Below are 26,826 nucleotides of genomic sequence, written 5' to 3' on the forward strand. Positions count from 1 at the left end.
GTGTAACAAAGGAAAAAATACTGACATTCCTCACAAAACTGGAAAAAATTAACCAAATTTACATTGAAACACTAAAGACCACAGATATCAAATCCTTAGCGGAAAAACAACTACCAGCTGTATCATAATACTGATCTCAGACTGTGCTACATGGTATGCTATAGCAACAAGGGCAGCACCATGTGGACACAAGGACAGGCCAAGGGAACGAACAGAGGGTCAGAAATCAATCCACACAGCTACAGACATCTAGTGGGTTTTTTGGGGGGAGGGAGTTCAATACAGGGTTTCTCTGTGTAGCCCAGGCTCTCCTGGAACTCCCTCTGTAGATCAGGCTGGCCTCAAACTCAGAGATCTGCCTGCCACTACCTCTGGAGAGCTGGGATTAAGGGTTTGTGCCGCAACTGCCTGGCTTAAACATCCAGTTTTTAACAAAGATATGAAAACCTACACTGCCTGGCAAGATGGAACAATGAAATAAGGACAGAGAGATGGTACAAGTGTTCACAGCACTTGCTCTTGCCGAGGACCCAGGGTGGGTTCCCAGCACCCACAGGGCGGCTCACAACCGTCTGTAACTCCAGTTCCAGGGTATCCGGTATACTCTTCTGACAAGGGCCCTAGGAACCCACTTAATTCACATTGCATGCAACACACATAAATCTGGAAAAGAGAATGAAATGAAATCTGCATCTCCTCTGCCCCAAAAAATCATAAACTTGGCACAGTGGCACACAGCTTTAGTCCCAGCACTCAGGAAGCAGACTGTCTGAGTTCAAGGCCAGCCATGGCTACACAGTGAGATGTCCTCTCACACAGACACCCTCAATACGTAGTAAACCGAAGACATTAATTGTAAACTGCCAGAGGAAAGCATAGGGAAACATTTGTGATATAGGAATGGGCAAGAACTTTCTGAAAACTCAAATCCTCATTGTGATGCCGTTTGGAGATGTATCGAACCCTCTAATGGTGTCAGGGACCTCATAAGAGGCTGGAGTCAGCCTGCTTCTTCCCTCTGCTCTCTACATAGGAAACAGAATGGAGCAGAGCAGGAGGCCCACACCAGAAGCTTCCCTGCTGGCACCCAATCCCAGACTTCCCAGCTCCTGGAGCAGCAAGTGCTCTTAACCTATGAATGTCTCTCCAGAACCAGACTGGAGTCATGGGATAAATCTTTCTAGAACAAATACACTCGACTTACCGCTTCCATTGTTTAACCTACCCAGCTCAGCATCCAGTTACAGCAACCCGAATGGAGAATGTATGATTTCAATAACTTTTTTTTTTTTTTTTTAAAGACAGGGTCTCACTATGTAGCTCTGGCTGCCCTGGGACTCTGTGTAGACCAGGCTGGCCTCAAATTGCCAGAGATGCACCTGCTTCCCAAGTGCTAGGATTAAAGGTTTAGGACACCATGTCCTACTCTAACCTTTTTAAAGTGAAAAGCCTTTAGGAATAGAGAACAAAGGTCCGGGGAGGGGGTTCAGTCACTAAGCACTTCTGTGAGCATGAGGACCTGAGTCTGAATCCCCAGAACCCATGAGGAAGTGGAGACTGGCAGGTCCTTGGAGCTCTCTGGCCAGCTAGTCTACTCCAAACGACCAGCTTCCAGGTCAGTCACAGGCAGGAAACAATGAAGGAAGACACCCAGTGTCCTCTAGCCTCCACATTCTGCCCACAGGCACGTGTACCCACATACATGTGCACACCTCCATACACCACACACAACACACGCATACCTAAGGAAATAGGGGGTGGATTTGAGATTCTAGGAGGCGTCTGGTGGGGGGGGGGGGGGGGGTAAGTGTAAAAATGAAAAGAAGACTACTCCAGCCAGGGAAGCAGGTAGGCTAACTGCAGATCTTCACCTCTCCCTCCCCTCCTCCAAATCCAATCCCCCAGTCTCATCCCCATCTCTGTAGTCCTGATTCAGCCTTCCCCCCACCCCACTCCCCTCTCCAGTGGATCACACAGATCTTCCCCTCCTAACCTCCATTCCCCACCCCCACCCCCGACTTAACTGCTTTATCCCAGCCCCCAACTCCAACAGCACTCCCCGAGAACCCACAGGCCACTCTGATCAGGGAAGCAAGGGGGCTAACCCTCAATCTTCACTCTCCCTCTCCTTCAAATCCAGTCCCCCAGCCTTACCTCTAGTTCTGTAGCAGAACACCTGCTGCGGCCTTCCTCCTCCCCCACCCCCACCTCCAGCAGATTACACAGATCTTTCCTCCCCTCTCTAAACTTTACACATTGCTTTATCCCAGCCCCTAACTCCAAGAGGCATTCCCTGGGAACCTGCAGGCCACTCTGGCCAGGAGGAAAGCAGGTAAGCTAACTGCCGATCTTCACCTCTTCCTCCATTCTTCCAAGTCCCATTTTACGTGGAGCCCACCAGAGATGACCGCTCAGATACAGTTTATAGCCAACTGAAAGTCTTTATTACAGCCAGCTAGAACTACACTCAGGTACTCAGGACCCAAGAGTAGTTTCGAGCATTTAGAGCAAGGGGCTTTTAGAGGCAAAAACCACATCCTGGCATCTCATTCAGCAGCTACAGAGGGAGGTTTTGGGAAGCAAGCAGGTTACTAGAAGTTGAGATAAGTTAGCTGGAGCATCTTGACCTCGGGTTCCTAGAATAGAGCTGGGTAATTTTCCATGGGATTCTCCATCAAGGAGATCAAATTCCACTTAAACCTAAAATGGCCTCAGCAAGAGTACAAGATGGAGGAACCTCTGTGTTGTCTAGCCCTGTCACACCAATCCACCAGTCTCATCCCCAGCTCTGTAGCAGACCATCAACTTTGGCCTCTCCTGGCTCTCTGCCTAGGGGACTAAGCAGATCCTGATGAACACCCTGCTTTCCTCCCTCCTGTGCCCCACCCCCAGCCCCTCCTCCATGCCAGATGTTCTGTGTTGTATGAGATGATCAAAGAAGGAGGTCACTCCAAGATGAAGTTTAGGCCCCTGTGGCAGCAGGAACATGAAGCCTCTGATGGACTGATCTCCAAACAGTCATTCAAAGGCATGTTTATTGATGGTTACACAAAGTTGGTTTTTTGGATAAACAAGTTCATCATACCAAAGTCCTTGATCTATATGTTTTTCTGAAGAAAAGGATCACATGCACACCCCACACTTTAGCCTTTATTGGCTACTATTTGCAGTACCCAATAATTCAAGAGCTCCAGGTGGACCAGGAACATCTTGTGACAAAGTCACGCAAAGGCCGTAAAGCTGCTTCAGAAAAACAACTCTAAAAAGGACAGAAAACAATCACTGTTTGAATGAAAGAAAACAATCTTTCCACTGAGATTTCTTCAATGTCAAAGTACTCCGAAAACAAGTATTCATTGTGATGTTTACCTTAGAAACGAAAACAACTATTCTGTTCCAATGTCTGCCCTTGATACAGTAACTCTTCTGGACTCCTACAACACCTTTTAACCCATCCCAACCCCTAAGTGTCAGCTCCCAATACCTAGGAACACTTTTTACCTGGAACCTCCCAGTAGCCCTACCCGTCAGGATCCCAGAAGAATTTCCTACCCGGCAGCACACAGCCACTACACTCTCCTAAGAACCAGAAAGTGCAAGAGAAACCAAGAAACAAAACACCACCTAAAAAGGACAAGGCCAGATATCAGCACCTAGAATTACAATTCTCCCAAACACAGATGCCTAGACGCCAACATAAAAACACAATCAATAACAGCCAGGACAGTATGTCTCCACTAGTGCCCAGTAACCCTACCGCAGCAGGCACTGAGTGTTCCAACATAGCTGAAGCACAAGAAAAAGATCTTAAAACAGCCTCTATTGGCCAGGCCGTGGTAGTGCACGCATTTAATCCCAGCACTCTGAAGCCAGTCTAGTCTACAGAGTGAGTTCCAGGACAGCTAGGGCTATTACACAGAGAAACGCTGTCTCAAAACAAAACAAAAAGCCTTTATAAATATAATAGAGGTCCTTAAAGGGAAAATGAATAAAATCCCTTAAAGAAATCTATGAAATCAGAAAGCAGAGGCAGGCGGATCTCTGAATTCAAGGCCAACCTAGTTTGCAGAGTGAGTTCCAGGACAGCAAGGACTACACAGAGAAACCCTGTCTCAAAAAACAGAGAGAGAGAGAGAGAGAGAGAGAGAGAGAGAGAGAGAGAGAGAGAGAGAATCCAAATTAACAAAATTAGAAATGAAGGGACATCATAACAGACACCGAAGAAATCCAAATAACCATAAGGACATACTTTAAAAACCTGTACTCCATCTAATTGGAAAATCTAAGAGAAATGGATACTTTTTGATTGATGCATACCACTTACCAAAGTTAAATCAAGATCATATAAACAATTTAAATAGATTTATAGACCCTAATGAAATAGAAACTGTAATTAAAAATGCTCCTCTCAAAAAAAGCTCAGATGGTTTTAGCACAGAATTCTACCAGACTTCATTAGTCAGGGTTCTCTAGAGTAACAGAACTTATAGAATGAATGCAAATATATATATATTCATATATATACATACATATATATACATACATATTCACATACTGAAGACGACACCTACACTACTCATTGAACATGGAGAAGCTGACACAGTACCTGCATAGAGCCTTCCCCCTTACATGTTAGTATCTTTGGTACAGGAAGGTACTCTGACGCTACTAAAGAAGAAACGTAAACACCAACCCAGCCACGAAACCTTGACCTAAAATGGTTACTACCTGCAAGATATGCTAGTGCGATGGTGGCACAAAGCTTGTGGGAGCAGTCAACCAAGGTATCATTTGGTTGAAGGCCCGCCCATGAGATGGAACCCACACCCGACACTGCATGGGTGACCGAGAACCTGAGACCGAGAACTAGAGACTAGAGACCAGGGACCTGTAGTAAAACCAAATACTACTGTTGTTAAAAAAAAAAAAAAGATATTTTTTATTATTCTATCTATTGATAGATCAGTGCCTTGCTCAGCCATCATCAGAGAAGCTTCCTCCTGCAGCAGATGAGAACAAATATTGAGACCTACATCCAGACATTGTACAGAGAGTTGGAGACCTTCGAACACTTAGCCCTTAATGGGATGTGTCTATCAAATCCCTCCCCTCGGGTCTCAGGGAATCCCAAAGAAGAGATGGAAAGATGTAAGAGGCAGAGTACGAGCCAGAGGGGTTGGAGGACATCAAGAAAACATGGTCCTCTAAATCAACGTGATCAAAGCTCATTTGAACTTGCAGAGACTGAGGCAGCATGCACAGGGCCTGCACTGGTCTGCACCAGGTCCTTTGCATACATACATCTTATGGCTTCTAGTTTAATGTTTTTCTGGGATTCCTGAGTGTGTGAATGAGTGGGTCTCTGTTTCTTGTGCCTTCTTGGGGGTTCTTTTCCTTCTCTTTGTATGTTTTGTCCGATTCCAATGTGTTAGTTTTGTTTTATCTCACTGTATTTTATTTTATTATTTTTTTTTTAAAGGACTGAACTCTGTGTTGATAGAAATGCTTGGTCTCTTGCATGTGATATGGATATACAATCCTTACTCTCATGATAAACATTTTTATTTGTTTTTATTCATGTGGGGCATGTGTGTGTGTGTGTGTGTGTGTGTGTGTGTGTGTGTGTGTGTGTGTGTGTATGTGTGTGTGTGACCTCAGAGGCCAGAAGAGGATGTTAGATCCTCTGGAGCTGGAGATGCAAGTGGTTGTGAGTAGTGGGAACTGAACTCAGATCCAATCTCACTAAGGTGTGATGAAATTATATAGAACAAATACAGCCAAATAAAATGAGAGATTTAAAGAATATCAGCAGGGGCTGTGGGAGATGGCTCAGGAATTAAGAGCACTGATTGGTCTTCCAGAGGTCCCAAGTTCAATTCTCAGCACCAGCATGACAGTTGATGACTTTCTGTAACTCCAGTTTCAGGGGATCCAATGCCCTCTTCTGGTCTCCATAGGCAGTAGACACATCAGCCGTGCATGCCCTGCACACATACATACATACATACACACATATACATACATACACACATACAAACATATACCCACATACATTAAAATAAATAAATTAAAAAATAATAACATTATCAGCAGATTGTGTCAATGTCAATATTCTGGTTGTATGATACTGTAGCTAGAGTTCTGCAAAATATGTTCATTGAGGCAAACTGGCACACAGGATCTCTTTATACTATTTTTTTTACAACTGCCCTTGACTCTGGTAATCTCAGTAATATTATCTCTTTTTTATCTTTTTTGGGTGGACGGGGTTGTGGTGTGTGTGTTTTGTTTTCGCTGTGTAGCCAGGCTAGCTTCAAACTCACAACCCTTCTGCCTCAGCCTCTTGAATTCTGGGGCTTACAGTTCCACATCCAACTTGGTATTTTCTGTATTTTTAAAATGAGACTTACGGCCAATGCAAGGTTCAACACGTAAAGGCATTTGGTACCAACCCTGAGAATCTAAATTCAATCCCTAGGAATCACAGGGTGAAACGAGAGAATCAACTCATGAAAAGTTGCTCTAGGAACTCCACATGCGCACTGTGGAGTACACACACACACACACACACACACACACACACACACACACACACATAACTAAGTGTAAAAGAAAAAAAATAACTAAACTAGACTAAGGATGTAACTGAAAAATATAGCTCTTCCCTAGAGTCCGGGTTTCAAGCTCTAGTACCACAAATAAAGAGGCAGAAACTGGCTTTATTTGTAAACGGCATACAGCCAAGTACAGAAGCCAAGGCTCTGAGCAGTCTCACCTTCATTCAATAAATTGAGAGCCTGCAACGCCTCAAACACTTCTGAAATCTAGCCTTGAGGTTGTAGCCAAGGATTAATGAATGCTCAAACTCTTTCTCTTTTGTTCAATGGTCCCTCACACTCTTCGGTCAAAGAAACTCTGGAGTCATTTGGTGGGGAAATGAATGCAGGAACAAAGAAAATGAGGCCAAATGGCTTTGGCCCACTGTCCCCGAGCACAAAGATGCCAAACCTCTTAACGCTCTTTCCAGGAGGAAGGAACAATGTTTGGTTTGGCCAAGGGACCATTCCTAAAAATAACTGGATAAACGTGTTGGCAGGGAGCCAAGCTGGCTCAGAACAGTGTTGTAGGTTTGAGAAGCTGCTGCGGTCCGAGGGTGACGCTAGCTTAAAAAACTACAATACCCAGAGTGTCCTGCTGCTTGTGCTAGCCGGGCGGTCATGTGATTCAAGCTCACGTGTTTCTAGAGTCGGCTCGGGCAAGACACCTACGAGGTTTGTGAAGGGAGGTACGGGCGGTGCCAGGTGGGGCTGTAGGGTTTCCGGGTCCTTGGAGTCCCCGATCAGTGCCGTGGCCGGGTCCCTGCAAGGCTCCAGGGCCGTCTTCTCTGTTGTCCTCCGTTGCACCAGCCCAGCCACGCCTTAGTCTGGCGGCTCTCCACTCGGTCCTAGGCCAGGATCGAGTCAGCTCCCGAGTTACACACGCAACCCACCGATTTTACGTCATGCCTGGGGCTCACCCAAGCCCACCCTAGCCGCGTGCTCCCTTCCCCACCTCCCATTCAACCAAACCTCGTGTTTCGGTGCTGGCCCCAGGCTGGACTGGGAAGCGGGTAAAATCTGTTCCATCACTGACCTAAGCATGTGTGTGTTGTGCTTATAGTTCTGACCCCGCTAACTGCTCACTGTGACCTTAGCTTCATCTCTTCCCTCCATGGGTCATTGCCCTGTTCGATCTGGCACTCCACTCCGTACTATGGGTTATTCAGAACTATTCAGTGTAGCTCCTTACCCCAGCCTCTGCGTCCCCCCAGCCAGCTGCAAAAGGCCAGACTCTTCCATGTGCTGACTGCAGATTTTAGGTAAAGCCTTGAGAAAGGGGATGTGAGAAGACTCGGACCCCATACCTTAGGCAGAGAGAACAGCCCTCTTCTAGGATAGCAGGTAAGTTGGAAACAGTGGGGTTGATTAATTGGGGTAGGGGTGAGAGCTCTCAGACCAGTGAGAGTTCACGGGGTGCAGTCACTCGGCCTGAGCTTTTGTGTGGTTGCCGGAGAGGCTGGGCACATGGCACAGGTCTGGGACAAGGGTGCCAAAGGGAAGCCTGCTTCTTAGAGAGAGGCTTGGGACCGTGCGACCTTAATGTCTGTTTCTGTGGGGTTAGCAGTGTGGAACGGATGGCCTTCGACCTCTCTGGAGCTTTGCCTGGACCTGGGGAGTCCCCAGACTGCCTTCACTACTCACCACTGTGAGATTTTGCTGAGTTGCTGGCTGAGGGGCAGATTGCGTAAGAGGGAAAAGTCTGTGGCTAGACGTGTTTCTTGACTCTGGCTCCAGCAGAAGTGTGTGCACTAGGACCGTGTCCCTTAGTTACTCGATGGCAGGTGTCTCAGACCACCTGCACTTTTCCCTTTCTTCTTGGGGTAATGTCCCCAGCTTTGTTCACCATCAGAAGGAACACCTGGGAAACACTCCTGGGGGCCTCTGTCTGTTCTAGACCCCCCCCAGTGGGCTGACCTTATCAAGAGGGACAGTTGTGGCTGAATCATTGCCTTTGCGGAGAGGAAATGGGATTTTTTTTTTAATTATAGAGAATAAGAATATGAATGAATGTATGAATGAATGAATGAATGAATGAATGAATGTGGTGCCATGGTTCCTGTATGGTCAGAGAACAACCTGCAGGAGTTCATTCTATCCACCATGTGGATTCCAGGGATCGAACTCCAGTCATGAGTCTTGATTGCAAGCGCCTTTACCCATTCAGCCATCTCACCAGCCCCAAAGTGGTGACTGTTAGGAATTGACTCCCGAGCCTCATTTATGGTAAGCACAGACTCTACCACCCACCATCCCTGCCTGGTAACTGATATCAGCTTACTGATATCAGCATGCTCTTCACGAGAATTTATGCCATGAAAAGGCTCAGCAGGCTACCGTGACTCACCCAAGGCCGTGCACTTAGGAAGTGTTGAGGTTCGGCTTCAGCCCTCTGAGTCTAAGATGAAAGCACAGCCCCTCCCAACTCAGATATGTTTTGTTGTTGTTTGGTTTTCCGAGACAGGGTGTCTCTGTGTAGCTTTTGGAGCCTGTCCTGGAACTCACTTGGTAGACCAGGCTGGCCTCGAACTCACAGAGATCCACCTGCCTCTGCCTCTCAATTACTGAGATTATAGGCATGAGCCACAGTGCCCACCTTTGGGTTGCTCTTAGTGTGGGCTTAGCTTTGACTCTTTAAGAAACATTATTCGGGGCTGGAGGGATAGCTCAGCCGTTAAAGGCTAGGCTCACAAGCAAAAATATAAGAAACATTACTCAAGGGCTGGAGAGATGGCTCAGAGGTTAAGAGTTAACCAGATGGCTGCCCTTCCAGAGGTCCTGAGTTCAATTCGTAGCAACCACATGGTGGCTCACAACCATCTGTAGTGAGATCTGGTGCCCTCTTCTGGCCTGCAGACATACATGCAGACAGAACACTGTATACATAATAAATACATCTTAAAAAAGAAAGATGAAGGCTGGGCGGTGGTGGTGCACGCCTTTAATCCCAGCACTTGGGAGGCAGAGGCAGTCGGATCTCTGTGAGTTCGAGGCCAGCCTGGTCTACAGAGTGAGATGCAGGAAAGGCGCAAAGCTACACAGAGAAACCCTGTCTCGAAAAACCAAAAAAAAGAAAGATGAAAGATTATTCCTCTTGGAGGTTCAGACTGGCACTGAGGGAGGAGAACCTCTCGGTTTTCAGAGCTGGGCTCCTGAAAGCACTTCAAGATTTGGAGAAGAGTGAACCTCCTGGTTTTCAAGGAAGGAGCAAGGCTAAAGGAAAGCCTGCAGTTGGGTTGTGCTTACCCAGAGTGAGAAGGTGCCAAGCCTGTCCTCAGCAGCAGGCCCAGGAAGGAGGCAGAGGCAAACGGATGAATGCTCTAGGTCACAGAAGAATGTCCTGGGAATGTTGTTATTAGTTGATTTTTGTTCATTCATTCAGTGTCTCTGTGTGTGTGTGTTTCTGTGTCTGTTTTTTTGTTTGTTTTTTAGTTTTTTCTCTGTGTAGACCTGGCTGACCTGGAACTCACTCTGTAGACCAGGCTGGCCTCGAACTCACAGAGATCCGCCAGCCTCTGCCTCCCAAGTGCTGGATTAAAGGCGTGTGCAGCCGCCGGGGGGTGTGTGTGTGTGTGTGTGTGTGTGTGTGTGTGTGTGTGTGTGTGTAAACTTGTGGGAGTTATTTCCCTCTTTCCACCATGTGGGTCCCAGGAGCCACACTCAGGTCATCAAGCTTGGCAACAGCCACCTTTACCTGCTAAGCCGTCTCAGCAAGCCTGGTTTTGAATCCCAGCCACCGGTGACTGCAGCTTGACCAAGGGTGGCATGCACAATGCCTGACATCGGTATCTTTGGTGTCAGTCCGGTCTACTCGGTTGTGGCTCGTAGTAACCATAAACACCACATGTCTGTCCTTGGAGCCTTGCAGTCTAGCTTGAGAAAGCAAGCCTAGAGCGCACAGGGTTAGCACACAAATGATCGAAGGAAATGGGCCTGAGTAGTGCTGGGCTCTGTAATGGCTCCAAGAACTCAGTGAGTGGCCGAGAAGTGGGGAAGAGAGAGAACCTGTGAGTGGCCAGCAGTGGGGCTGGGAATATTCCAAACACACAAGAATTATCTTTCACCGGGCAGTGGTGGTGCACGCCTTTAATCCCAGCACTCAGGAGCCAGAGGCAGGCGGATCTCTGTGAGTTCGAGGCCAGCCTGGTCTACAGAGTGAGTTCCAGGAAAGGTGCAAAGCCACACAGAGAAACCCTATCTCAGGGGGGAAAAAAAGAATTATCTTTCTGGACCAGTGAGATAGTTTAGTGTGTAAAAGAATCTGCTGCCAAGCTACATGAGCTGAGTTCAATCCCCTGGGCCCACATTGTGAAAAGAGAGCGCTGATTCCCAAAAGTTACCTTCTGACCTCCACACAAGCCCACACACACACACACACACACACACACACACACACACACACACACACACACCACACCCCAAATAAAGGAAACCCAAACTTCACACATACACAAAACAAATAAAACACAGTTTTAGAGATGATTTCCTAGCACTGAGTAGTGGTGACACATACCTTTAAGCACTTTGGGGGCAGCGGCAGGCAGATCTCTGTGAGTTGGAGGCCAGCCTGGTCTTCAGAGCAGGTTCCAGGACAGCCAGGGCTACACAGAGAAACCCCGTCTTGAGGGTGAAAAAAAACATTTTCCTACTAGTGGCAGACTCCTTTAATCTCAGCACTCAGGCAAAGGCAGAGATTCTCTGAGTTTGAGAACAACCAGGACTACGTAGAGAGAGACTAAAAAAAAAAAAAAAATCCTGAGGATCCATATGGCAGGAATTGCCATGTGAAAGATGACAGGGTTGACCTGAATTTTGAAGGACCTGAAAGCCATGCAGTTTAATGTGTGGGTGGCAGGAACGCATGCTGGGCTGATGCACTGAAACTCCGTAGTTCTTGATATCAGCTCCTATTGGAACTGTGTGGTGGTCAGACAGGCTGGGAAGCCGGATGGATCTAGGTCCAGACTGTGTTGTAGCTTACTCCCGGACCATCCTGGGTCAGGGCTTCTGTTTCTCTGAACTTTCTGATCACAGGGAGCAGGTGATCTAAGACCTGAGTGACACACCTGTCCCCTGGGGCCTCCCCAGGTGCTGACATTTTAGTACCCCTCTCTTCTGTGTCCTTTATTGGCTTGGCAGTACTGGGCATTGGTAGACAAGTGCTCCATCACTGAGCCTCTCAGTGTCCCCGGCCTCTCCCACTCTTTGTTTGGTTTTGGTTTTTCAAGACAAGGTTTCTCTATGTAGCCCTGGCTGTCCTAGAACTTGCTCTGTAGACCAGGCTGGCCTCGAACACATAGAGATCCGCCTGCCTCTGGAGTGCTGGGGTTAAAGGCGTGTGCCGCCACCACCCAGCCCCCACTCTTTTATGTTTAGGTCTTATTTACCTTTCTAGCCTATAAGAGTAAAACAAATTGAGTGTGTGGCTGACGTGTTTCTGTGTCTGTCACCTACACGGTGACCTCAGTATCGTGTTCTGCACAGAGCAGCGCCATGTGGAGCTCCTGCCATGCAGTTAACTAGTGCTTGGCACTTATATGGATCCTAGCCGTGTGATCTTGGGAAAGCTGCATCATGTTTTTGTGCCCCAGATTCACTGTCCCAGGATAAACATAATGTCTGCCTTTCTTTGCCTTGCCCAGGTCCCCTAGAGTAGTGGCCCTAAAGGGGCAGATATTCTCTCAGCTACCCCAGGAATGTGGTCGTGAGGCAGAACCCACAGCTTTCAGAAGACTATAGTCCTGGACCATGGCCCAGGTCAGCATCAACAGCGACTACAGCGAGTGGGGCTCCAGCACTGATGCTGGGGAGCGGGCCCGTTTGCTGCAAAGCCCCTGTGTGGACATGGCCCCCAAGAGTGAGGGGGAGGCATCTCCCGGAGAGCCAGACAGAGGCACCACTTCGACGCTTGGGGCTGTCTTCATCGTTGTCAACGCCTGCCTGGGTGCAGGACTGCTCAACTTCCCAGCAGCCTTCAGCACGGCCGGGGGCGTGGCAGCTGGCATCGCCCTGCAGATGGTGAGTGCACTGGCAGCAGAGGTGGGCAGTGCCCGTGGGCGGGCCCTTTGATTTTCAAGGGAGGCTTTGAGTCAGAGCTGAGTGATAGAGGACTTACGCTGTCATTCTTCCCTCCCTTATAACAGATAGACATTACCAATCTATTCCAGAACCTTCTTTTAAAGCTACCATTCAGAACCAATACAAGAGTATGGACAGAGGAAAGAGGAGCGTAGAAGAGGGGAAGAGAATGAAGTCTAAGTCAGGTATCAGAACTCTTCCCACTGAGCCCATGCAGCGAGCTGCAGGAAAATGAAATGGAATCCAGCTACTAACCCAAAAGCTACTACTTGGAAAAGTCAAGGACTTTTCCGAAGGTCAAGCCATGGCTTAAGAAGCCTTGGTGATATTTTAGCTTTTGTATCCTAAAATGACTTTCTTGTGTGCTTCCAAGAACTCCTAACAGTGTATTTATCTAAAATACCTATCTAGCATCCAAGGCCAAACAAAACAACACCTGTCTCCTAGGTCAGGATAGCTTTATTTCTTGTGCAGTTTAAGGTGAGACCCTCCTTTCTTTTTTTTTTTTTTTTTTTTTTTTTGGTTTTTCGAGACAGGGTTTCTCTGTGTAGCTTTGCGCCTTTCCTGGAACTCACTTGGTAGTCCAGGCTAGCCTCGAACCCACAGAGATCCGCCTGGCTCTGCCTCCCGAGTGCTGGGATTAAAGGCGTGTGCCACCACCGCCCGGCTTGAGACCCTCCTTTCTTATACAGCCTTACTAACATTCTAGACTCCCAACTTCTTACCTAACCACTTCTAGGAATGTAGTTGAGCACACAAATTCCCTTTTTCTAATATACTAACCGATCATTAGTTCTTGGTTGACCTTCTCCTTTACCACTCTCCTTTTGGGTTGTGAAAGAAAGCCTGACAGTCAGTGCTTGAGGAAAATTCTTACCTGCTTGTATGACCCTGTAGGGATTCAAGCCTGGTGACCTGGCTGGAGGGAGGATTGCTATTGCTTGAGTATATAACTGGATACCCTAGAGAACTGGGGGGGGAGAAGAACTGAGGGGTATGAGGAGATTCAGAGGAGGCATCTGAGAGAGAGGACTTAAGGACGAGACGGAAAAGAGAAAAGAGAATGGAAGAACTAGATGGATAAGAACTGGAGAGGAACTAGATTGAAGGGCTAGAAGAGAGTACTAGAGGAACAAGATGGAAGATGAGGAAGAGCCAGATGGGGAAGAACAAGTTGAGAAAGGAGATGGGAGAGGAGCTAAGATGGAAAGGAACTAGATGGATAAGAACCTAGATGGGGCAGAACTAATATGAGAGAATTAAGATAGAAAGTACTAGATGAGTAAGTATGAGATGAGAAGGACCTAGATGAAGCAGAATTAAGATGAGAGAATTAATATAAAGCTTAGAGGAGACAGCAGATAAAGGTAGAGAGAAATCAGGCAAGAAAAGAATAGAAGCTTGTAGAGAGAGAACTGACACAGAATAATAAAGTGTGTGGACTAAGGAGTTTCGTGTACATAGATTCATTTCCTATCATCAGAGATTAATATCAATTGGTTGTAGATTCTTTCCGGACCCTGGGAGAGGACTATCGAGGGGTTGGACCCCCATAGTCCCCGTTAAAGCCAGTTAAGATTTCAAAAGCCTTCCTAACAATCAGAGGTTTGAACAGTATCTGCATATTTAATTTTTTGCTTTTTGAGACGGGGCTCACGTAGCCCAGGCTGACCTTGAATTTTCTATGGAGCCAAGGATGACCTTTAACTTCTGATCTTCCTTCTTCCACATCCTGAGTGCTGGGATTACAGATAAGTGCCTCCACTCTTGGCTTTATGCACTACTTGGGGTCAAACCCAGGAGTTCATGCCTGCTAGACAAGCACTCTACCAATGGAGCTACATGCCCAGCCCCTGCATATTTAGGTCTTTAGGTGTTATATTGATTTTGTGGTTAAACATTGTATTGACTCAAAAATACAATGGAAAGGTAATAAAATCGGGGAAAAAAAATCTGTCACAAGAGCTACTGTAGTGGTGCATGCCTATAATTTCAGCACTCAAGAGGTTGAGACAGAAGAACCTTCATGAGATCAAGGCCAGCTTGTACCACATATAGTAAATTATAATCCAGCCTCCAGCCTGGGCTACCAAGTGAGACTATCTCAACAGACAAAAAAAAAGAAAAAAAAAAAAAAGGAAAGCAAAGAAAATTATAAATTGTTTTGAAGCTGTTTGAGGTCCATCCTGTTCTCAGTTTCTTTGCATGTTTGAAATTTTGAATGAAACTCTTTTTGTTGTTGTTTGCCTTTGTTTTTTTAATTATTTCGTGTGTATGTGTGTATTTTGCCTGCTTGTGTGATTGTGAGCCACGCAATGCCAGCGGAGGCCAGAAGAGGGTGGTAGATCCCTACAGAATGGCGTTAGAGGTGGCTGTGAGCCCCCATATAGATGCTGGGAATTGAACCCCAGGTCCTCTGAAAGAGCAGCCAGTGCTCTTAACCACTGAGCCATCTCTTTAGCACCTGAAACTCACTTTTAAAGAAAATTTCAACTTGGTAACCTCCAGTTATCTGTTAAAATTGTCCTGCAAGATAAAACCCATTTGTAAACCCGCTTTGGACACTGGTGTAAGAGATGCCCAAAATGAGCTCAGGATGCCTCTCCCACACCCTCTCATCTGTTCCTGCCTGCAGGGCATGCTGGTTTTCATCATCAGTGGGCTCGTCATTCTGGCCTACTGCTCCCAGGCCAGCAATGAGAGGACCTACCAGGAGGTGGTGTGGGCCGTGTGCGGCAAGCTGACAGGCGTGCTGTGTGAGGTGGCCATCGCGGTCTACACCTTCGGCACCTGCATCGCCTTCCTCATCATCATTGGGGACCAGCAGGACAAGAGTGAGGTTCTCCCCCAGTTCTCATCTCTTTCTCCTTGGCCTGAGGGTCCTGGGGTAGAGGGAAAGAGTGCTACACACTAGGCCTTGCCCGCTTTTCGAGTGCTGCTTCTTAGAGGGAAGTCTTAGGACCTGCCAAAGCAGGAGGGCCAGGCCCTGAATGGCCTGGCCTGACATTCCCTCCTTCCTCCCTGTGCAGTTATAGCTGTGATGGCGAAGGAGCCTGAAGGGGCCAGCGGCGGCCCCTGGTACACAGACCGCAAGTTCACCATCAGCCTCACGGCCTTCCTCTTCATCCTGCCCCTGTCTATCCCCAGGGAGATCGGCTTCCAGAAATATGCCAGGTTTGGAGGTCCCAACCCAGCCTGGGCCAGACAGAGGCTCTGATCAAAGGCAACTGGAGAGCTATTTCTGGTGGGGAGCCCCTCTCCCATGGCATCTTCCTTGGGGAGCAAGAACAGGCAAGCCAGGGCAGACCAGAGCTGCAGAATCCTGGGCCCAGGACTTTCCTTTTCCATTTATAGCAAGGAAGATAGTGGCCCTTTGCAACATTGAAAGGTGTCATCTAAATGTCCTTGTCAAAGAAGGGATTGGTGATGGCTGGCAGTGGAAGAGCAGACCCTGGCCTGGGCTTTGGCTTTCCTAGAATCTGGGAGTTGGTGATCTTAATGTTGTCTGCGTGGTAGGGTCTTCCATGGAGCTCAGAGAGAGGAGTCTGGCTTCCTAGCCCCATATCTGAAAAGCTGTGGGGGTTGGGGTTGTTTCATACTTGGCCATCTCCAAGTGTGTTTCCTTAAGTGTTAGCACCCCAGTATCTGCACTCCCCCCTTTACCCCAGAATCTCCCAGTTCTCTGGGGCCAGGCCCACAGGACGGCCAGCTGTGAGCCCTTGCCACGCCTGGGCTGCTCAGGCTGAGCTTGTGGCTGTGCTTTGGAGCCCAGTTCCTCAATGTGGTCTCCGAGCCAATGCATGTCCCCTGGCTGAAGTGCTGACAAGCTCCTCCCTGTGGCAGATCTGGGGATGGGATTGGACAAGGGGTGGCTGGGGCTGGGAAGTAGGAAGTCAGTCTCTCCTTCTTGGCAGTTTCCTGAGTGTTGTGGGCACCTGGTACGTCACCGCCATTATAATCATCAAATACATCTGGCCAGATAAAGAGATGCGTCCAGGGGACATCCTGACCAGGTAGGTGAGGGTCCCTGGGAAATACATGGGGTAGAAGCTGCTACCCAGATCGGGCATCTAAAGGTCACATGGGTGCCTCTCCTGAGGCTCATTAGCTCTTTGACACTTACCCATCAATCACTGTAGGAAGGAGATGAGAGGGCCTGTTCAACATCTGGCAGCTGCCACAGTGCTATTGCAAGGTCCCAACCTAGGGGAACTACCAGAGGGAAAATTGCACATTTTCCCAATTACTCTTTTTGGATTTATCAGATTGGGACTCATGTAGCCCAGGCTAGGCTCAAACTCACTATGTAGCCTGGTCTTGACCCTCCTGATCCTCCTGCCTCCACCTCCCAAGTGCTGGAGTGACAGATACACACCACAATATCTAGCTTTTCAGTCCCCCTTTGATTTTTTTTTTTTTTTAAAAGAACAATTCAGAAAAGCAGAGTCCCAGTTTAAGAGCCAGGAGTTCTGGACTCTGGTCCTCGAATGACCTTTCAGAGCCTGTCCTCTGAATTTTAAATAGACATGGGTCCTCTGCACATGTGTGTTCAGGGTGTAGGGTGCTGGTAGTTGGAGGTTGATGGAAGAGTGGAGAAGGGGGTGATGGGGACAGTTGGTGGCTCTGTGGGATTCCCAGGCAGGTCCACTTTGTGTTTGCCCACAGACCAGCTTCCTGGATGGCTGTGTTCAATGCTATGCCCACCATCTGCTTTGGATTTCAGGTGCCAGCACCAGGGTCCCCGCTGTCCCTTTAGCCTACTCCCCCACCCTGGGAAGGACTCCAGACTGTAGACAGGATGGTGGGATTCCTGGGAGGATGGATGAACCAAGGCCCCCCTAGCTTGCCCCTATCCCTGGGGCCTTAGCCCCCAAGGTACCTCCCTTTGAAACCTGGAGATGAGGTCACTTCCCCACCATGACCATACCCTTCACCTGGACAGTGCCACGTGAGCAGTGTACCCGTCTTCAACAGCATGCGGCAGCCGGAAATAAAGACCTGGGGTGGAGTGGTGACAGCTGCCATGGTCATAGCCCTGGCTGTCTACATGGGCACAGGTGAGTGCTCTCTTCCAGAGGCCAGGCTTGGAGTGCTCGCACTCGCGCTTGAGTCCCGGCGGTTTCTGGTCCAGCTTTCCCAGGGAAACTCTGCACTCTTAGCTCAATAAACACTTCTGCAGACATTGATTAGAAAGAATTAGGCTGCCCAAGGCTGCCACCCCTCATCAAGGTGAGTGTGTTCCATTGGCTCCCTGGTTCTAAACTGATGCTAAGTGACTATCGGAAGCTGTTCCCAGTGCAGGGTTGCTACAGGGATGCATGGAACTGGCCCCAGCCCTGGCGGGACTGACAGTCTTGGAGAAACAGTTGTATTTAAGTAATAATAATGAAAAAGGGATTCCCGGCAGGGGGCTGATGAAGCCAGGAGTTGGGGGATGGGACTGACTAGGGGTGGCATTCACAGAAGGCTCCTCTCTGAGGATGTGGCCCCTGGAGAGGCCCATGAGGGAAAAGCCAGACTGAAGAAGAGTGCTCCAGAGAGAAATGGCAAATGCAGGGCATCTGTGGCAGGAATGGGACGGAGGTCTGCATTGCTGGGGTGCAAGAAGTTCCTGTGAGGCTGGGCGGCCAAGGGGACAGCGATGGGTGCTGCCAGGAGCCCGAGAGGATGCATGTCTTGGGTGGGAAATGACCAGGCAGAGAAATCTCTGGCTGTTGCGTGGGTTAATTCGGGCAAGGGGTCAGAGATGAACTGGGAGTTACCATCCTCCTGCGGTAGGAGATGAGGGCGGGAGCTACCTGGACTAGGCTTGTCCTAGCCTCTGAAGCTACAGCATGAAACACGAGAGGCGGGCTGGAGAGATGGCTTAGGGTTAAGAGCACTGGCTGCTCTTCCAGAGGTCCTGAGTTCAATTCCCAGCACCCACATGGTGGCTCACCACCATCTGTAATGAGATCTGGTGCCCTCTTCTAGCCTGCAGGTATACATGCAGGCAGAACACTGTATACATAATAAATAAATAAATCTTTTAAAAAAAAGAAAGAAAGAAAGAAACACAAGAGGCAAACAGGCTAAAGGCCCTTTTGCCGTGGGTTGCATGTTCTGACGGGGTGACAGGTGATTTAGAGAGAGGTGAATGATACAAGGAGAGTAGGACAAATGACTGCGGTGGGGGTGACTGGATCGGCAGGACAGCGTTCTCTGAGGAGGGGACATCTGAACTGAGACCTGAGTGATGAGGTGGCAGCGTACGGTTTGAGCAGATGTAATGGGTAGTGTAGAAGTTGAGACAGTTGCCGAAAAGCAGCAGTGTGTGTGTGTGCTGGTGCAAGCCACATCTGAGAAGGCGGGAAGTGGGGCGGCTGCTCTTGCCTGGCTCCCTTTCCGAGGCTCAGTCCTCACCTCCCAAGCTGCTACAACATTCCTTCTGAAAGATGTCGTCGTTCCCCCCCCCCCCCCCCCCCCCCGCCCCATCAGAAGACAGTCCACCTCAACCCTCCTAGGATCGCCCTGACATCACCCTTGTCCTCGCCCACAGGCATCTGTGGCTTCCTGACTTTCGGAGCTGCTGTGGATCCTGACGTGCTCCGGTCCTACCCCTCGGAGGACGTGGCTGTGGCCGTGGCCCGAGCCTTCATCATCCTTAGCGTGCTCACTTCCTACCCCATCCTCCACTTCTGTGGGCGGTGAGCCCTTTCCCCATCCTGTCCAGAGCCCCCGGGAGCCAGCAAGATACACGGCCTTATGGGGAACCTATTTTGTGGCAAGGAAAATTGAAGCCCACAGAAAGAATCTGTGTCCAGGATGCCCTCACCCATACTCCATGCCAGGTCTTACTGGTTCCAGAACATTCTGTGAGCCCTGTAAGGATCTCCAGTCCAGATCCTTTCCTGAGCTTTTGTGTGGACCCAGCCAGCCTTTTGGATACCCCAATTCATTCCTTTTATAAAGGGAATTATGGTGTCTGTGTCCAGGAAAAGAGGCAAAGCCCTTCATAAACTTAACCTGTAGCCCATAGCAACCAAGGACCGTGATGGTCACAGATGAGGAGCCAGGCTCATACGTGCCCATTCAGAATCTTCCCCCACCCTCCATGCACTAGCCAAAGCACCCTGAGCCCCTCCTCATGTGAGCAGGGCTGTGGTGGAAGGCCTATGGCTGCGCTACAAGGGGATGCCAGTGGAGGAGGACGTGGGGCGGGAGCGGCGGCGCCGTGTCCTGCAGACGCTGGTGTGGTTCCTGCTCACCCTGCTGCTAGCACTCTTTATCCCTGACATCGGCAAGGTCATCTCGGTCATCGGAGGCCTGGCAGCCTGCTTCATCTTCGTCTTCCCAGGTGCGCACCCCAGGGACCCCCATCTCCCCCCACGCAGCAGGACCTCCCTAACCTCAGCCAGGGACTCAAAACCTGCCGGCGGGAGTAACCACCAGCCTCTGTTGCTCACTGACGTGGCTCAGCTACGTGCTACCAAGTCAACATTACCTCCTGGTGGGAAGGTTGTGATCTCTTCTACTGATGAGATTGGGACTAGAGAGTACAAACTTGCCCAGAGGCTAACAAGCCCAGCTGTCAACAGCCCATTTGAAGCCCAATAGGCTCAGGTCCAAGGTCTCTCTACTCTCACCCTTCATTCAAGTGCGGCACCCTTGGCTCCCTGGATCTGGCTAGCTTATTCCAATCCAGAGGGAAGGAAACCCAGTGGTGGCACCTTGAGACTAAAGTCATGAGACTCAAGGTCTAGACACAGGTCAGCTGCAGATCCACAGAAATACATCCTGTCTGCCTAGCTCAGAGATCTACTGTACCCAGCCTGTTTCCATCCCCGGGCCTCCTCCTCAAAAGCCCTTCCCACTGGACATGGAGCAAGGGAGCCATGCCCGCTCTGGAGTAGGCAAGATGGTGTGAGCTACCACTGAGTCCTGAATGTAGCCCGAAGGGTGCTTGTTAGCTGCTGGCCTGTCTTGGGAGAGCAGAGGCCAGGTGTCCTGCTGGGTGTGGGTTGGGGTGGAGGATCTGGATTTCAGAATTTCGAGTAGAGTAAACAGGCCTTTCTCCATCACCACCACAGCCTCCTGGGGCGGGGGGGACTGGGCTGAGGGAGGGAACTCCTGTCTCCTCCAAACTCAGGGTTACCTCTTCTCTTCTAGGGCTGTGCCTCATTCAAGCCAAACTGTCAGAGATGGAGGAGGTCAAACCAGCCAGGTAAAGCAGGGCCAGCCGAGCAGCCTTTTAGAGAGATAAAAGGGGGGCCTTAAAATAGGCAAGGGGTCAAGAGACCTGAACACTTAAAATTGTGGGGCTTTCAGGGCAGGGGCACATGGTGCCACCTCCACACACAGAGGCTAAGGTGATTGCTGGAGTTTGGAACAGCTCAAAGAGAGAAGAGTTTTGGGCTCCTGAGGGCACAGTCTGTTGTGGTGCCGGGAGTGTGTGGCATTTGGTCATGTGTCCATAGTCAGGAAGCAGACAGTGATGCTCGGCTTACCTTCTCTGTTCTTTCTTACTCCGTCTGGGACCTCAGCCCATAGAATTTCATGGCCCCCTGTTCAGGGTGGGTCTGTGTTAAACCTCTCTGGAAACACCTTTACAGACACACCCTAGGTGATTCCAAATCCAGTCAAATTGACAATGAAAAATGAAGCATCACGCTACGTAGTGAGAGCCAGCCAGAGCTACATAGCCAGACTCCGTCCCAAAGAGGGAGGGAACTGGAGGAACAGCTCAGCGAAGAATGCTTGCTGTTCAGTCCTAAAGGCCAGAGTTCAGATCCCAGCATCCATGTAGCAAACCAGGCATCCCCCAAATGCCTGTAACTCCGGCTCTGATGGGTTCTTCTGGCCTCCACGCATGCATCTACATGTGTGCACATACACTCACACAGACACACACACACAAACAAAAAGTTCTCGGTGCTTGGAAGTATAACTTAGTAGCAAACCATGTGCTCATCCTGTGTGAAACCCTGGGTTCAATTCCCTAGTATCACTCCCCAAATTACGGAGCTTTAATGTATATTTTTGAGTAGGTAAACCTGAACTACTTATAACAATTCATGTACTACTGAAAGGCTTTAGAAGAAAAGGTGAGAGTCCCATGCCAGGCATATCCCCTAATCCCAGGACCTGGAAGCCTGAGACAAGAATATTTCTAGAGTTCAGAGTCAGCCTGGGCTACATGATTTCAAGCTAGCCTGGGCTAGCTTGTCTCAACCAAAAAAGGAATGTGGGGTATGTGCCTCTCTCACAGCCCATCTTACCCCTCTCCTAAGACATGTTTTCCCTATAGGCTATGACCTAAACTGTTTCTGTACATATATGTGTCTGAGCACACAGAACTGTACAGTGTACACAGACATAGGAGTTTGTATATGATTTTGTTGTTTGAGACTGGAAGATTTCCATGAGTTTAAGACCAGCCTGGACTTCAGAGCGAGACTTTGACTCAAACATTTGACACCACCAAAAAGTCATCTGGTGAAGGAAAAACACATTGTTTCCTTATATGTATGTTTCTCTGAGTAATAGTTGAAAAAAAGGTTTCATGCTTTAAGAAAAATTATTCCAGAGTTGGGAAGGTAGTTCAGTGGGATAGTGCTTGCCTAAAATATACAAGGCCCTGGGTTCGATCCCTACCATGACAAGGAAGAGAGTGAGTGAGGGGCAGGGAGGGATAGAGAGGGATAGAGAAAGAGAAAAAGGGGAGGAAGGAAGGGAGAGAAAATGAATTTATTCCATGGCAGTATTTGTATTTCAGTACTTGGGAGACTGAGACAGAAAGGCAGTGAGTTCCAGGCCAGCCAAGATGATACAGTGAGACCTTCCCTAAAAATACAAAGCAAAAAGTTATTATAGAATTTAGACAGACATATCTTGGGTGCTGGAGAGATGGTTCAGTGGTTAAGAGCAATGGCTGCTCTTCCAGAGGTCCTGAGTTCAATTCCCAGCAACCACATGATGGTTCACAACCATCTGTAATGAGATCTGGTGCCCTCTTCTGGCATGTAGTCAGAACACTGTATACATAATAAATAAATAAATCTTACCAAAAAAAAAAAAAAAAGATATCTTAAGAAAATAAAATTACCCTTCATCTCAATGCCAGTGATAACCCCTGGCATTTTTGTTACATGTGGTTAAAGATGTCTGCCTTCTGTTTCTTTTCTTTTTTTAATTTCTTTTTTTATTTTAAATTCTCTATTTGACTGCATGTGTGTGTGTGTGTGTGTGTGTGTGTGTGTGTGTGTGTGTGTGTGTGTCCGTGTCCGTCCGTGTGTCCACAGAGGCTATCCAATCTCAATCTCCCTGGAGCTGGAGTTACAGGTAGTTGTGAGCCTCTTGATGTAGATCCCCTGGAAAAACACAGTGTGACCTTAACCACTGAGCCATCTCTCAGCCCCCTGCCTTTTTTGTTGTTGCTTTGAATGAACCAGATCTCATTCCCTGTCTCCTGCTTTTCCTCAGTGTCTTCCCAGGGCCCTTCCTTGAGCATTAGTTCCTCTAGGTCTTGGTCTCCTTAACTGAACTAGGGTCGCAAAGCTTTGCATGTGAAAGTCCTTGGGAAGCCTGAGGTGTTCTGTTTACAGAAGTGGGGTGACTGATTATATTGGCTGTTACAGATAGGAGTCTGCAGAGACTTGGAAAAAAAATGACTGAAATCTCTTGTCTTCTGCCCTACAGCTGGTGGGCACTGGTCAGTTATGGAGTCCTTCTGGTCACCTTGGGAGCCTTCATCTTTGGTCAAACCACAGCCAATGCCATCTTTGTGGACCTCTTGGCATAAACACTGCCTCCCAGAAAACGTGACCAAGAGCCATCTCTCAGAGCTGTGGAGCTACCCCAAGTCCCACATCCTGTTCCAGCTGGTGACACCCGGACACAGTTTTCCAGGGACAGTCGTGGGATAGAATTGGCCTCGAATCTGTGGGCAGCTCCCACCCAGCTGCCTTCCTGCTCCCCAGTCTTGGCCTTGTCATGGATGGTGACAGGAAGTCCCATATCACAGGAGATTCCCCTTCACCCAGGTCTCAACGTCAAGCCTTTAGGACCTGTGAATGGAGAGGGTCAGTAAGTCTCAGAAGAAGAGTCCATTCTGACTTCCCTCTGGAAAAAAACAAAAAAAAAAAAACAAAACCATGTGCATAGAGCTTGTATCCTCCACAGAGCTTGTCAGGACTGTGCCCAGTACCTCGGGGTTTAGTGCCTGCCCATGTCCCTCAGAAGCCAATGATGGCTTCTCCTGGGACCTGGCAACTTCCAAAGGAGACGCTGATAGCATATAAATGTCCATTCCCCTGTGGGCCCCCCGTGAGCCTCTGGTAGCCTCCCAAGTCTTTAGGGTCCCTGCCCTGACTTTGTCCAAACCTAATGGTCCAGATTGGGTATCCTTCTCCTGTGTCCCCAGACATCACTAAGTCTAATGTTTACAAATGGTGCCAGCCTGGCTCCAGGCTAGGGGCTGCCATTGCCACGGTGCTGTGGGCACTCTTCCGTTAACTTTCCACGTGGACAGAGGGACTGTGTGTGGTTTTTCAGAGGCTCAGGGTGGGTCACAGGAGAGGCTTGGGACTTTTGGACCTTCCTTCCAGGCTGGGCTGCCCAAGGTCTGGAAGCTGCAGCACCAATACTTCACTCTCCCAAACTTGTCCTCTTCCTACCCAGCTAAACCTGGCCCGGGAACCCAGAAGGAAGTTAGCCTGGAGACCCTGGGCATTTCCTTTACTATCTCCACCCTGCTGTTCCTTCTGTCCCACCCCCACCCCACCCCCAACCCAATACCCTGTCTCTTCTCTTTCATTTATGGGTGGGTTTTGTTATTTGGCAGGGGAGGGGATGGCACCATACCCTGTCACATCAGCTTACCCAGCTGCACACATCTGTCATGCCTGGCCTCAGTGCCCGGGGAATCCCTCTGAGTCATACCTACCCCAAATGAGGCCGTGCCGGATACTTTGTATTTTCACTACCTTACCCTCTCAGCTACCCCTGCTCACTTTTGTAAGTCCCAGGTACAGAAGTGGTCTCTCTCCTCATACTTCTCTCCATCTGTTCTGCCTAAAACAACTATCCTAGATGTGAGTGGAGGCCTTCCCAGCAGCCCCTCTTCTCAAGTCAGTCCAGCTGAGGTGGCAGAGGCTTGGCATCCAGACTAGCTGAATTGCTGCTCTTTCTCATCCATTCCTGGCACCCATCCCCTCTGGTCCCCCTATGCTCATTTCCCTCAGCCTCCAAGTGCTGCCTCTCAGGGGCAGCCAGGCATAAAGCTGGGGGCCTGGCATAGACACAGGCCAGCTGAGACAGTTGACCGGAACCCAGCTTCAGCTTGATCTCAGGACCCCGCCCCGTCCTGCCCCTTGTCCTCAGCCAGTGTCTTGCTGGTTCTTTTCTACTTGAGCACACTTGGAGAAGTGGAGATGGCTAATAAAGGAGCTCGCACTGCTGAACTGTGTCTTTTGTCGTGTGCTTGGAACAGAGACTAGCCCAAAATTGGCAGGAAGGGGGCCTGGGGTGGGATGAGTCGATGACACTTGACTGTGTACAACCAGGAATGGCACCAGGCAAGCGTCTGCAGGAGGTTCTGGACACCTCCCTTTCCCGCTTCCTCCCCTGAATCTTTCCCTGCTGACTGGAGAATGTCCTTTCTGGGCTCTGCTTCTGTCCTAACTCAAGCTTTCCCTCTGTCCCCTGCTTCTTGATGACATCAGCCAGTCCCTCTGATGCATGTCCTCCCCGCTTGACTGCAATCTCGGAACGGCCATCAGTCTCCTCCGCATCCACTGGGTCTATAAGAGGCAGAAGAGGCCCTGCCTTGGCTGGGGACAGAGTCACTGCACTCAAGATGACAGGCTAGCAGGGTAGGCTAAATGCTGAGCCGTCAGTACAGGTCTAATTGAAAGCTGATGGAAGTCCCAAGGAGGGAAAATTGAGTGTTGGGATTGGGCAGTATAAACTCTGTCACTGGAACAAAATGCTTGAGATCGCCAACTTAGAAGGAGGAAAAGTTTATTTGGGTCCTTGACCACTTGGCTTTGTTGCTCTGGATCCAAGATGGCAAATTATGTCATAGCAGGAGCATGCAGCTGAGGGGACATCATCGTGGCTAAAAGGGAAAAAAAGACATGAAGACAGTTGTGGCACACTTGTAATTCTAGCATCAGGTGCTTGGGGAAGGTCTCAATAATGTGATATATTGTGTACCCTAATAAATTTGCCTGAAGAGTAGAGAGCAGAACAAGCCACTAGATTAAACGTGGAAGCCAGGCAGTGGTGGCACACACCTTTAATCCCAGTACTCAGGAGTCACACGCCTTTAATCCCAGCACTAGAAAAGTTGAGACATGAAATGATGTGGCGGAGAAAGCTATATAAGGCGTGAGGAGACAGGAACTAAATTCTTTCGGCTGAGGAAAGCTTTTTCAGGCTGAGGAGTCCTAGAGGTAAGAGGTGGCTTGTTCCTTTGTCTCTGATCTTTCAGCATTTACACCAGTATCTGGTACTGGTTGTTCTTTTTGTTTTTGTTTTTTGTTTTGTTTGTTTGTTTGTTTGTTTTTATAAAAAGTCCATTTAGCAATTAGAGCAACACATATTGTAATCCTGCCTGAAAATATAAACAGAAAAGGTCTAGAGTCCTGATATACTCTTCAAAGGCATACCCCAGGACCAAACTTTCTTCCACTTCTTATCTTAATGGTCTGTCTTCAGCTCCACAGGGTGGAGAAGAAATCTTTAACAAAAGTGGGGACATTCTGGGTCAAAATTACAGCAGAGGCCTTAGGATCTGTCTGAGGAGTTCAGGAGGGCTTGCTGGAGGAGGTGATGTTTGAGCTGGCCCCCTGACTCTTGAGTAGGGATTAACTGAGTAGAGGAAGGTGGGGAGAATTTTCCAAGCAGTGAGCACTCTATGTGTGGAGGTCCTGAAGCGGGAGAAATATGCCTTAAAGAGCTAAGAAGTGGCTAGTGTAGGTGAACCTTGCCTGCGTGTGGGAGAGCGGCCAAGGTGAAACTAGAATACTCGGGATGCACCTCTGGCTCCCCTTTGGGATCAGTCTAGACACCATGCTTCCTGCAACTCCCTTTGCTGCTCCAGAAATACTCAACGAGGAAGGGAGCTCAGCCTCCAAAGAGGAAGCTCTTCAAATGGGCTAGGGAGGCAGAA

General features: G+C 48.9%; 1 protein-coding gene across 2 annotated transcripts; it reads left to right on the forward strand.

The window, feature by feature from the left end:
- The first annotated feature begins 7,200 nt into the window (after positions 1-7,200).
- Slc38a7 (solute carrier family 38 member 7) lies at positions 7,201-25,114 on the forward strand. Of its 2 annotated transcripts, XM_052728404.1 has the most exons (12): positions 7,201-7,271; positions 7,811-7,940; positions 12,239-12,614; positions 15,310-15,508; positions 15,704-15,848; positions 16,589-16,687; positions 17,340-17,397; positions 17,617-17,731; positions 19,213-19,360; positions 19,811-20,010; positions 20,823-20,877; positions 23,352-25,114. In XM_052728404.1, exons 3-12 carry the CDS (start codon positions 12,345-12,347, stop codon positions 23,452-23,454), a joined length of 1,392 nt encoding a protein of 463 aa, XP_052584364.1. In that variant the 5' UTR covers positions 7,201-7,271; positions 7,811-7,940; positions 12,239-12,344; the 3' UTR covers positions 23,455-25,114. The 2 variants fall into 2 exon arrangements, with proteins under 2 accessions (XP_052584364.1, XP_052584363.1); XM_052728403.1 differs by lacking the exon at positions 7,201-7,271 and having other exon boundaries at positions 7,285-7,940.
- The last annotated feature ends 1,712 nt before the right edge of the window (positions 25,115-26,826 follow it).

Source organism: Peromyscus californicus, unplaced genomic scaffold (genome assembly GCF_007827085.1).
Source record: "Peromyscus californicus insignis strain IS unplaced genomic scaffold, ASM782708v3 Scaffold_8__1_contigs__length_139910024, whole genome shotgun sequence".
Lineage (NCBI taxonomy): Eukaryota > Metazoa > Chordata > Mammalia > Rodentia > Cricetidae > Peromyscus > Peromyscus californicus.